Below are 12,956 nucleotides of genomic sequence, written 5' to 3' on the forward strand. Positions count from 1 at the left end.
TTCATTTTATTAATTCTATTTTGTAAAATTATTCTGTTTATATTTTCTTTTTATTTTTTTAAATTTTTCTATACTTACTGTGGTTGTTATCTTGTTCTGTTTTTAGCCCTGAAGAAGGCTAGAAACTCTAGCCGAAACGTTGGCACATTAAAATAAGTTAATCATACTTATTTGTGTTTTTCATTGACCGCACCCCTAACCATCTTCTCCTCATTCTTTATAGTACATTTAACTGGCTTTGATTTGAATGCTATCAGACATCTGTACATCTTTTGGTTCCTGCATTAATTATCAAATGTTGCTTTTTAAAAAGCTATATCTCGGGATCTATTGAACATAAATAGCTCTATTAGGGCTCATTTGTAAGGAAATTTACTCTTCTTTAAATGATGTTCTCTTAGGTTTTCTAGCGTTGTTGATTGTATTAAGGATATAGAGTTCCGAATACAAAATTAATTATTTTTAACGTTTTGAAACAGCCGACATTTTTTATCCCCCCTACCTATACTTGGCAGACTCGTCAATTTTGACTAGTAATTATACATAGTTTTCTTTAAAGTAATCAAAAATTGGGGTGGAATAACTGACTTTTTGGCACCGAGCTCTCGTGCTATAAAATTTGAGGTATCCTAAGTTTTAATCCGGGCTTCATTATAATCTATTAATCGGAAGTTACTTCTTTGTCATCTGAAAGCTGGTTATCAATTACAGAACTGTTTTTAAGTTATCACATTTATGTCTAATTCGTTTTAAATTAGTAGTTAAGCGTGTATAAGATGGGGAGAGATAGAAATAAATCATTCTATTTTGTTAATATTTTATAGATCATGTTTATTGATTTACGGATACAAAAAATAGAAGTCTGTTTCGAGAACAAGTGATATTTTAAGTTTATAATAGTTGGCAAGCGACCACTGCCTTTATAATCGAAATGTTTTCCTGTACTGCCAAGTTATTTCTCTTCATATTTACAACTTCCTTTTCTATTACAATATCAATTCTCAAACATTATAAAATTTCAAAGGCATAATGCAGACTGGCACTAACGAAGTCTATAGATTAGAAATAAACACAGTTCATATTAATGTATGTGATATTTTTAGAATACCTTTTTTTTTTTTTTCAAAGCCTCTATTTGAAATATAATTTTATATTTTACTGAGCATTTTTTTTTTTTTTTTTCTTTCTTACCCCCCTGACGAAATAAGTTATTGAGTACATACATATAGGAGTATGTATATCTGGTACTTTTGGAATATTAGATTAAAACGGAAAGTGGAAACTTTAAGATAGTTAAATCGAGCAATATATAAAAAGCGCCTGAAATTGAAAAACGGCGTGTAAACCTCCACTTCCACCCTCCGTGGTATCCTTACGTATCTGACTTCTTGAACAGACAATTACAGCGTGTAGGTTGGTCGATGTACGATATGTCACAATCTCACAAGAGGAAATCATAACACAAAAAAGGCAATCCTTCCCCGCCGGACCCGCCCCGCTAAGACCCCCGGGGAGTAACAGTCCTATATCACTTTTGAAATATTAGCTTAAAACGGGAAGAGGAAACTTTAAGATAGTTAAATCGAGCAATATTTAAAAAATGTATATACAGATCCTGTGTAGTGGGGTTTTGTTTTTATCTGAAACTTGGTTACATTTTAAAACAAGAATGTAATGAATGAGTGTTTGACTTTAATACTTGAATTAAACTATGTGATATTTAATGGTATTGGGACATACCACTAGTAGGAGTTAATGAACTTAAATACTAAATCTATGACAACTTACAATATGTTGAGATTAATACTGCTGAAGTGGCTATAGTGCTGCCTGTTGCCACCGCACTGGTGGGAGCGCTGGTAGCAAGGTCTGCAATAGAGGGTTTGGTTGATATTTCAACAAATCCAGGAATTTAATGTCTCCTCCTTATGAAGTCCGGGACCGTTTGGACATCCAGTAATATGTGAAGAGTTGGCAGTTTCTCCTTCTCCCATCTTTTAGTCCGTACGATCTTCCGCAGTTTGGAACAGTGGAAATTTTGCAGATGGCGCTGTGTATCATCGTTAAGGTGGATGAACAATGGGGCACCGCGCTGGACGGAGTATGCTCTTGTAGACTTGAAGTTTTAACCGGAGGGAAAGGGCCGATGATATTAGGAGATGGTGTAAGCGGCAGGATTTCCTTCTGACTGTTCGTTAGAATTCCTGAACACTATATCAAAGTTAATAACGAATGATTAACGTGCAGATTGTTTGTGTAGAGATAAAACTAACGGATTACCAAAAAAATTTTTGAATCCAATCATTCAAAATTTGGAATGGATGGACTACTGAGAAGTGGAGGGTGGATGTGATCGGTCGTCTGTAGTTCAGGAAGATGGATGAGGCATAGGTCTATGCAACTTCGGAACTGCACCGGCACCGAGGGAGTGCGTATCCGAGGGTCGACTTTTATTTCTGTGGCAGTCCCACGAAATAAAAACTTTAGCCTCCCCACACCCCATGATTGGATTATGGTGGTATCCTGTAGATAACCTCTATGTATGTCAGAAGTTACTATGAAGGGGGTCATAGAAATAATAATAATAAAGAATGCAATTGTTTCGTTTTATGTTGTGCGTTTTAGATTATCTTTTCAGGCAATGCTTTCTATTTAATAAAAATTTAAAAGCTGCCTCTACTCGTTGATCAAACAATGGTAAATTCGCGCATGCGCAAACATGAGGATGGGCTATTCCGATTGACTGGTACAAGTTGGCCTGACTTTGTGGCCGACACTTACACACGTTTGTTTTTAATTTGCATTGCTTCAGAACGGCCGATAGATGAATATTGGTGCTCTCCGCGTTTTAATTAACTAGAGAATTTTCCAAAGCTTTGGATTCAATAATTAACTCTTGTTTAATGTTTTATTTTTTAAAATTCAATCAATTCGAGGTAAATATATTATTTCTAATCTTGTTAATTAACCTGAGTATTTTTTTTAATGATTCAACAGAGCACAAATATATATTTATGAAGACATTATTTCTCTAGGTTGAATTTCTAGGTTATGTCGTGTTATTTGTATGAATTTCTACAACATTTATATGTCATCTACAACCTACATTACTCATATTTACATTTCATTTTGCTTATCTCTATTTTTTCTTTTTTATAATGAAAAAACATATCTAATAGCAAAAAAAAAAATCAACAAAACGAGCGTGTGAATACCAATGTTTGTTCCTTTCTTTGTTTACCGAGCATTTGTAAAAGTCTTGGATAAGTAAAGTGGCAAAATTAGATTGAGTAAAAGATACATTGCACAAGATTGTCAGTCGGATTGAATGTGTTAGAGTCTCCGAAATTCAAGTCAGTTTCGTCAGTCTTGCTTTTGAATGATGACTGGACTGTCATTCCGTTTGACCTTGTATAGATCTCTTCAGATATACCTCACTGATAGAATACTTGAATCATTAAACGAAAATTTATGTTGGCGTGAATGTACCATTTTAATTCAAAATGTTCAATAGTTCAGGAATGAACTACATTTAAAAAAAAATTAATTTACTTGACTTTCTCTAGGATTCCACACTAGGCAAGGGACTGAGAATATGAAGTGATGTCGTATAAAAAAATCATAGGATTCTTTCATATGAAACGTGGGTGGAGAATTGATGAATTGTACAAGAGCCCAAGAGGAGAAAAAATCAGTTATTTCAACCCAATTTGGATTAATTTAATGAAAACTGTGCATAGTTACTAGTCAAAATTGATGAGTTTGCCAATTAATTCAGGGAGAATGCTAAAGGGCGTATGTTTCAAAACGTAAAAAAAAATAAAATTTTTTTTTTCAGAGCTCCATATCGTTAAAACTACCAACATCAGAAAACCTAATAAAACAACATTTAAAGTAGAGTGAATTTGCTAAAATATGAGTTATAGTTGAGCTGTTAACTAACTTTAAATATTTCCAATATAGCAACATTTTATAAAATATATAATGAAAAATCAGTAGTTAGTGAATTAATTGTGGGGAATCTATATCTCAAGAATCATGAGACGTACAGATGTTTATTATCACTCAAATGTGCTACAAATTCGTTCATGACATTTATCTTTGCTGGAGTAGTTGCTTCTTATCACCACAGAGAGCGCTGGAGGAGGTGAGTTTTGACTGTTGGCCACATGGGGCGCTAGTATTGCCTACATTGTGGCAGCCCTTCCAATTCAACCTTTCGGTTGCCGTAGGTTACCCGGAACATATAGCAAAACAATGAAAAATCAGTATTTTAAAAAATAATTATGGGAAAACTATACTATATCCTAGGAATCGTTAAATGTACAGATGTGTCTATTACAACTCGTATTAAAGTTGGTTGAATTTACTATAAAGTAGTTCATAATGTTTATCTTCGCAGGAGTTCTAGTTTTCATCATATTCAACAAAATAAATTCACAAAAGTTGATTTCTAATTGTTCGGATAAAAGTTTTGATTTGGGAAAAATTATATCTCAGGAATCATGCCATGAATCCAATTTAAGCTAGTTGAATGTATTACATTTTATTATACTTATCTTCGAAGGAGTAGTGGTTTTCATGGTAATGCCAAAATAAATTGATTTTAGATATTTTAGAAAATTTCATAACCAAAATTCATATTCATATGCAAATATTGTAAAAACTATTACCCCTACGGAGATAAACGTTAGAAAATACTTTATAGTATATTCAACTAGCATAAATTGGAGTTCTGGCAGACATCTGACCCTCCAATTGTTCTTGAGATATAGTGTTTTATAAATCAAACATTTTGTCATAACAAATAGAAATCAACGTTTTGTGAATTTATGTTGTCAAATATCATCAAACTACTACTCCTAAGAAGATAAACTACTTTATAGTATATTAAACTAGTTTTAATTAAGTGTCAATAGACATCTGTACTTTGAATGATTCCTAAAACATAGTTTTCCAAAATTGATTAAGATCAGTAGTTACTTAATTAATTTTGCAAAAACTACTAAAAAGTAGTTTATAATGTTAATATTTTTAGAGTTAGTAGTTCTCATGATCCTTGACATAATATATTCACAAAATGTTGACTTCTAATTTTTTATCTCATAGTTTTCGTTTATAAAAAACTATACATCAGGAACCACAAGACCTAGGTATATCTGCCATCATTCCAATCCAAGCTAGTTGAATGTATTATATAGTTCTTTATTATACTTATCTTCGTCGATGTAGTAGATTTCGTGATATTAGATAAAATAAATTGATTTCTTATTGTTCGAAAATATTTCCTATGCAAAATTTATATATATGAATATCGTAAGAACCCCAACCCCTACGAAGATAAGTGTCATAAACTACTTTTTAGTAAGTTGAATTACCTTTATTTTGATTGCTGGCAGACATATGTACGTCTTATGGTTCTAGAGATATATTTTTTTATAAATCAAACATATTGTCATAACAACTATAAATAATCATTTTGTGAATTTATGTTGTCAAATATGATAAACATTACTACCCCTAAGAAGAAGAACCCTGACTGACCTCAGTCTCCGGGGCGATGGGCCTGACCGGCTTCTTAGCAGCAGCAGCGGCAGCCGCGGGAGGTGGAGCAACCTCCACTGGCTTCTGCTCTGGCTCAGGTTCGGCCGCAGCTTCGCTCAGCCAATCAGAATTGTCATCGTCGAACATTTTCTTTTTCTGCAAAACAAAATTCAGAGTTTAATGGCCTATATTTATCCATATAGTTAATTATGTTGACTGGACTTAAAAATCTAATAGTACAAGAGCCCAAGAGGAGAAAAAGGCAGTTATTTCTCCCCAATTTTTTATTAGTTTAGTAAAATCTACAATTTATGATTTGTCAAAATTGATAAGTTTAACAAATAGAGGTAGGGGAATAGAAAATAGGCTATTCAATAAATAACAGTCAAGGATACTTCATATGAAACGTGGGTGTAGAAATGAGAAATAGTACTACAGTCCTACAGGAGAAAAAATGTCATTTTACACGAATTTTGGATTACTTTAATGAAAACTATGTATTATTAGTAATAAAAATAGATGAGTCTGCCAAGTATAAGTATGAGGAATAACAAATGGTGGCTGTTTCAAAACGTTTAATTTTTTATTCTTAACATCTTAACGTTTAATATTTTATTGAGCTCTGTATCATTATAACTACCAACAAAACTAGAAAACCAAAGAGAACATCATTTAAATTAGAGTAAATTTTCTAAAATATGAGCTATTTACGTTAAATAGTTCTCGAGATATAGCTTTTTAAAAAGTAACATTTCATAAAAATGTACTGAAATATCAGTAGTTAGTAAATTTATTTTAAAATATCTATATCTCAAAAATCATTCGGCCATTAACACTCAAATTAATGCTATTTTATCTATTTATCTATTGATTTTATCTTCTTTTGTTTTTATAACATTGTATATTGTTAGGGGTGTCTTTTATCCATAATCATCTCCATAATCGATTGTAAAAAAAAAAAAAATATGGAACTGTTAAATCAACCATGTAAAGCCCACCAGCCCGATCTAGTATTAAATCATACATTGCATGCTATTATGTCCAAGCCAATTTAACACAGTTAACATTAACATTGATTTGTCACTATAGAATTTAATAATAATTTTTATCCTTTACAATTTTCGTATTTTACAACTATTACAACACTATAAATATATAACAGTTGTTGTTATGTTGCGGCCAACACATCGTTTTAAAATTAAAAATCGATTTTGTAACAATGTTTTTATTTTTTTATGATGAAGACCTGAAACTCAGATCGAAACGTCGGCATAAAATAAATAAATATAGTTTTGTTTATTTATGTTGTTCTTTGCTGAACGCACCCCCCGACAAACTTCTCCAATAATATGTTTTTATTGTTTAAAAAGCATATATGTTCTCTTTTATTTTTATTTTGTTTTTTATACTGTAATAAATAAATAATACACTTTGTGATTCTCTTTAATCGTCTGTTATGCTATGTCATATTCCATCTACTTAATCTTAGTATCCAGCAGTCGGTCATCTTCGCCAGCTTAGTCACTTTCTTCACTGCGGGCGGACCACGTTGGCTCATCCTCCAAGAGGACAAGGCGGGCAGACATACGCCTTTCCAAAACTACGTTCACCAGGACATAATCTACCTACAGCAGAGGACCCAGCAATCACCCACGGTGATATAAAAACATTTTTTTTTATAGCTCTTGTTCGACCTTTATTTAATTTTTGTATTAGTTTTAGGTTTGCTTTGTTATTTTTTCTAGTTTGTATGTTTACTCTACTTTGTTTTCCTTTATCATGTTCACTTATTTTGAAATACAATAATAACAAAATTCTGCTATTCGTTTCTTTTGTTTTCGTTTTTATTCGCGGTTGGGCTAGTAAAGGTTCCTTTTGAACCCCTACCCACCTAGCATTTTGGTCCTCCGGGCCGGATGGGCCGTCGTGGTCCACCCGCCGTGAAGAAAATGACAAAGCTGACGAAGATAAATGACTGCTGGCTACTAAGATTAAGTAGATTGAAGAAGCATAGCAGCCGATGTGTGCACATACAAAGAGAATTATTTATTTTTTACAGTATAAAAAACAAAAGAGAACATATGCTTTTTAAACAATAAAAACATATGTTACACAATCGCTTTTTCATTTTAAAACGATCTGTTGGCTGCAACAACGGTAATAAGTAAATTATAGTAAAATAGAAAAAATGTGAAGGATAGAAATATACTATGTTTAAATAAATATGGTTAAGACTAATTGGATAATTTGTGGAGATGGTCGGGGGGGGGGAGTGTGGTCAGCAAATAAACAAAAAAAATATTAATTTTTGCCCACGTTTCGAGCTGAATTTGAGGTCTTCATCATGGAAATCAGGCATAGGTTCTGACTAAACTTCCAATTTCAATTAACACTTCATTATTTAGATAATTCTTGTTATTAATTATTTTTTCTTTATTCTTCTTGTTTGGTGCTCATATTTTGTTTATCCTTTTAGCTGTTATACTAACTCTCTCCGAATGTTTTTAGGCTGTAAACATTGGCTATGTACATTAATGCAGATTTAATTAAACTGTATTATCAATAGAGAGCTATAACTTGAAGAATTGACATGGTGCAATGAATATAAAAGGAATAGAAACATTTATCAAAATAAAAAAAGAATACGATTCATCTGTAATTTCATAACACTGTGCCTTTAGAAACGAAAAACAAACAGTATTATTAGAATTTAAGAAAAAGAATTATGTACTTTTAATGGAACACAAAATTACCTGTTATTTGTCGTAATAAGCACTAAATGCAACAATGATATAAATTAATCTGTGCAATTTATAATATATAATTGGGAGCAGGTGAACCTAAATGGTGATTAGCCCCAGCGTTCTTTGGCAGCAAGGAGGTTTCGGCCAAAGAGATTTAATGCGAGATATGGGAGTCGCACCTGTCTCCACTGAACTCATTCCAAACTTCGATGGATGTCAGATTAAATGTCTGAATTAAGATAAGCTATTAAATTCCAGTTGTACAGTCACAGTTTAAACTACGATTTCTTTATTCTCGGTTAGAATCAATAATTAATCATTTTCTCGATGTACTACATCATACTGCCAAGCGGTAAGGAGTAGAACCAACTCCATTTTAAACACGGAATAGTACAAGATCCACAAGAAGAGGAAAAGCCAGTTATTTTACCCCAATTTTTTAATATTTTAATTAAAACTAATAGTACTAGTTAAAATGTTTGAGTCTGCCAAGTATAGGTAGGGGGAATAAAAAATGGCAGCTGTTTCAAAACCTTAAAAAAAAATCATTAAATTGAGTATAAATTCCAACAAATCCCATCAAATCACCTTTACCCTTCGTCGTAAACCTACTGACTGCCTTACAGTTTCATTTAACGATGTTACTCTTACCCCTGTCGAACAGATCCGCTACCTTGGACTACATTTGGACCAACTATTAACCTGGAATCCTTACACCTGACTGAAAAGACAGGAAACTGCACTTCGATTTCGACTATTACAGCATTTACTAGACAAATGGTCTAAACTTCCAATACATTACAAAAGACTGATCTACATGACTGTAATAAGGTCAATCTGGACATATGGAGGTGAGCTTTGGTGCTCCACTAAACCTTCGAATCCCTCTCGTATTCAATCCTTACAATCCAAAATCCTTCGTAAAATCCTCAATGCTCCTTACTTTGTTACAAATAAAATCATATATAAAGACCTTAATGTTCCCTATGTAACCGATCTAGCCCGAACCAGATATCACTCCTTCCATTATAAACTCCCTAACCACTCAAACCCACGAGACCAGCTAATGTAAAATGTCATTAGAGTGCTACCAAAGGGTAGTTTCTCTACACACCTGTAACACTCCAATTTAACTTAGATCAGATTTACTAAATGTATTATAATGTACAGTTGTAAATAGCAATAAATATTTTTTAAAAAAAAAGTAGTGTATGGCGTGTTAAATGGAGAAGTATTTCCGCTCTTTAGCATGTTCAAATGATATAACATGGTTGAGAGTCTGTTACTAGGTCTGTTAAATAGAGAATAACGTCACGCAACCGACCAGCTTTGTTACAGTGTTAAGTTACTTGCTCGTAGTTTGTTTTTTGATTGTGTTTGTATTGTTTTGGATGTTTTTAAAACTAATAAAGCAATAGATCACAATAATAATAATGTTCTGACAGTTATCAATTAGCTCATCTTGATTCTCTTCCTCACAAGCCAGATGATCAACAAAACACTTAGTGGCCAAACTTTCACATAACTTCTACTTTTCACTCAATTTAGGTATGTTGTAATAGATTACTTTAATCGAAACTTAGAAGTAAACAATAACATCAAGTTGTGGAAGGAAAGGTTATAAAAACAAGTTGCTCAGAAAATCTGCTAGGAGCTCTTATACATCTAACAGCATAATTATTCTTCTTTAAATAATGTTCTCTTAGATTTTCTAGTGGTGTTTTTAAGATATAGAGCTCCGAATGAAAAATTAATGATTTTAAGCTTTTGAAACAGCCGCCATTTTTTATTCCTTCTACCTATACTTGGCAGTCTCATCAATTTTGACTAGTAATTATACCTAGTTTTCATTAAAGTAATCAAAAATTGGGGTGAGATAACTGCCTTTTTTTCTTCCCGGCTCTTGTACTTGATGGGAAGATTGCGTTAGGACTGATTTAGGAGTAGATTTGGATTTTGAGGAGCATCACTGGACAGATGTGTAGAGAACGATTTGTGGTATTGGCATCGAACCTTCGAGTTCGTTTGGTCTTTATTATTATTATCTTTTTCGGTTTTTCTCGCTATTGCGGGTTGTGTATCAGAGGTGGCCTAGAAGTCCAACCTCCTTCATATTTTGTTTATTTATTTAGTATTTTTTTTCAAATATTTAAAACCGCACTATACGTTCAGTGTCTAAGAGAACCGACTGTTGAGCCTCTCTTAGTACATCAACAGGCACTCCCAAACCATTCATGGCTGCCACTGTGGATTTCGGTACGAGACCATTGGTGGATATTATGATTGGAGTAGTGGTAACTCCCTCCAAATGATACAGTTTCTTCAATTCAATTACCAATTCCTGATATTTCCTTAGTTTTTCTCCCACAGTAGAGCTTATATTATTATCGTTTGGGATTCCGACATCAATAAGTTCCGCTTTCTTTTTTCATAGATCAATAAGGAGGATATCTGGTTTGTTATGGCGTACTGTATGGTCCATAATTATTGATTCGTCCCAATAGAGCTTGAGAGGACCTTTTTGGAGGAGTCTATTGGATGGTACTTGTAGTATAGGCACTTATCATCAATTAACGTGTATTTCATCGCCAGGACCTGATGCAAAACTTTGGCCACATTGTTATGCCTCTGTTAATATTCAGTACCAGCCAGCACTCCACATCCACCAGTGATAGGTTGTATTAACTCCAGCGCTACCGAGCATAATCGATACTTATCTGGTCATGCGTCTTTCTGGCAATTATTATTACTATTAATTTGTAAGATGTGCCATTATTTAAATAAAGTAGTGATACATTAATACTGATGTATTGCCATCATGAAAAACTTTTAATCTCTGTTTTCAACATAAATATACTTTCACTGAGTCCAAATTACCATTTTAAAACTAAACATTCGGAAATAAAGATAATTGATCAATATGCTAGAATTGTTTAAAGGGGGTGCCTAGAAATAGTGTTTGTTTCGAACTAACAGACCTTGGGTGTTCGGATCTGTTGTAGCTCTAAATTATTGAACCCAGGTTTCAAACTGTCTTAGATTTAAATATTTTTACTACAGTTAGCTGGGATTGATTTCTATTGTAGAATTTTTCCTCCAAGGAAATTCCCAAGTTACCTACATAATTATATAATTATAAAAAAGCATACAATAAAATATCATAATCAATATTTCCACACGAACTCGCAATATCATAGGGGTATTCATGATGTGTTAAATATATGTTTTCCCATGTTAAATGTTGTAAGTACAGGATTGTGAGTAGTCCTATTTAAAGTCATGTTAACATTTAAACGTTAACATCTAGTACAAGAGCCGGTAAGAAAAAAAGGCAATTATCTCACCCCAATTTTTGATTACTTTAATGAAAACTATGTATAATTACTAGTCAAAATTGATGAGTCTGCCAAGTATAGGTAGAAGGAATAAAAAATGGCGGCTGTTTCAAAACCTTAAAATCATTAATTTTTCATTCGGAGCTCTATATCTTAAAAACAGCACTAGAAAATCTAAGAGAACATTATTTAAAGAAGAATAATTATCCTGAAATATTAGCCCTGTTAGCTGCTAGATGTATAAGAGCTCCTTGCGGATTTTCTGAGCAACTTGTTTTATAACCTTTCCACACAAAACTTCATGTTATATGTTTTGTTTACTTATGTTTGTTTACTCCTAAGATTAGTTTAAAGTAATTTAACGTAAGTATAACATGCCTAAATGTAGTGAAAAATCGAAGTTGTGTGAAAGTTTGGCCACTGAGTGCCTTGTCGATATTCTAACTTGTGAGGAAGAGAGTCACGATGAGCTAATTGACAACTGTCATTACATTGTTATTATCATTCATTGCTTTATTAGTTATAAACACACCCAAAACAATACTAACACGATCAAAACACAAACTACGACAATTAATAAAACGGTGACGAGGTTAGATGGTCTGTTATGTGACGTCATTCTCCATTTAACAGACCTAGTAACAGACTCTCAACCATGTTATATCGTTTTAACATGGTAAAAGAAGGAAATATTTCTCCATTTAATATAGCTTTTTCCATTTAACAAGTTTTAACATGTCAAACTAAAGATCATGAATACCCCTATTATTTTATCCGTTTTTATTTCGAGACCTAGTTCCTTATAAATTGCAGTATCAAGGCAATTTTATTTTATTTATAATCTTTATACTTTCTTAAGACTGGTAATTATTGTTTAAATGAATCTAACCATTGATATCAATAACATTTGTGGAGATCTCGAGGCGATCTTCTCTTCAGACCCCTAGGAGGATTAACAGGTAATGAAGGGGAACTCAGGTTAGAAACAATTGGGTTTGGGTGGTAGGGAAATTTATCATGAAAGGAATGATATCTAGTTCGGGCTAGATCGGTTACATATGGAACATTAAGGTCTTTATATATAATTTTGTTTACGGGTTTGGTCAGAAAACAATACATATAAGTTGGAAAAACTTATTCAATATTGCCAACGTTTCGGCCAGAATTTCTAGCCTTCCTTTCCAGCCCTAAGAATAAAGAACAAATAACAACCAATGAATACAAAAAATAAAAAGAGAAAATATAAACAAAATGATTAAAGTAAATAATTGTACAGATTAGTAATTAATAAAAATGAAATAATGAAAGAAGTGGAAAATAAAACGTATATATA

General features: G+C 32.7%; 1 protein-coding gene across 2 annotated transcripts in view; it reads right to left on the reverse strand.

Annotated features, from left to right (window-relative positions):
• The window catches only part of fln (flightin), a 39,998-nt gene that overhangs the window by 16,428 nt on the left and 10,614 nt on the right, over positions 1–12,956 (reverse strand). For both annotated transcript variants that reach the window (XM_014430369.3, XM_014430368.2), the window contains exon 2: positions 5,545–5,700. In XM_014430369.3, coding sequence (XP_014285855.1) covers positions 5,545–5,691 — 147 coding nt within the window. In that variant the 5' untranslated portion in view covers positions 5,692–5,700. The remainder of the gene's footprint in view (positions 1–5,544; positions 5,701–12,956) is intronic.

The sequence above is a fragment of the Halyomorpha halys genome, unplaced genomic scaffold, assembly GCF_000696795.3.
Source record: "Halyomorpha halys isolate HHAL.00 unplaced genomic scaffold, Hhal_1.1 Scaffold884.1, whole genome shotgun sequence".
Classification (NCBI taxonomy): Eukaryota; Metazoa; Arthropoda; class Insecta; order Hemiptera; family Pentatomidae; genus Halyomorpha; species Halyomorpha halys.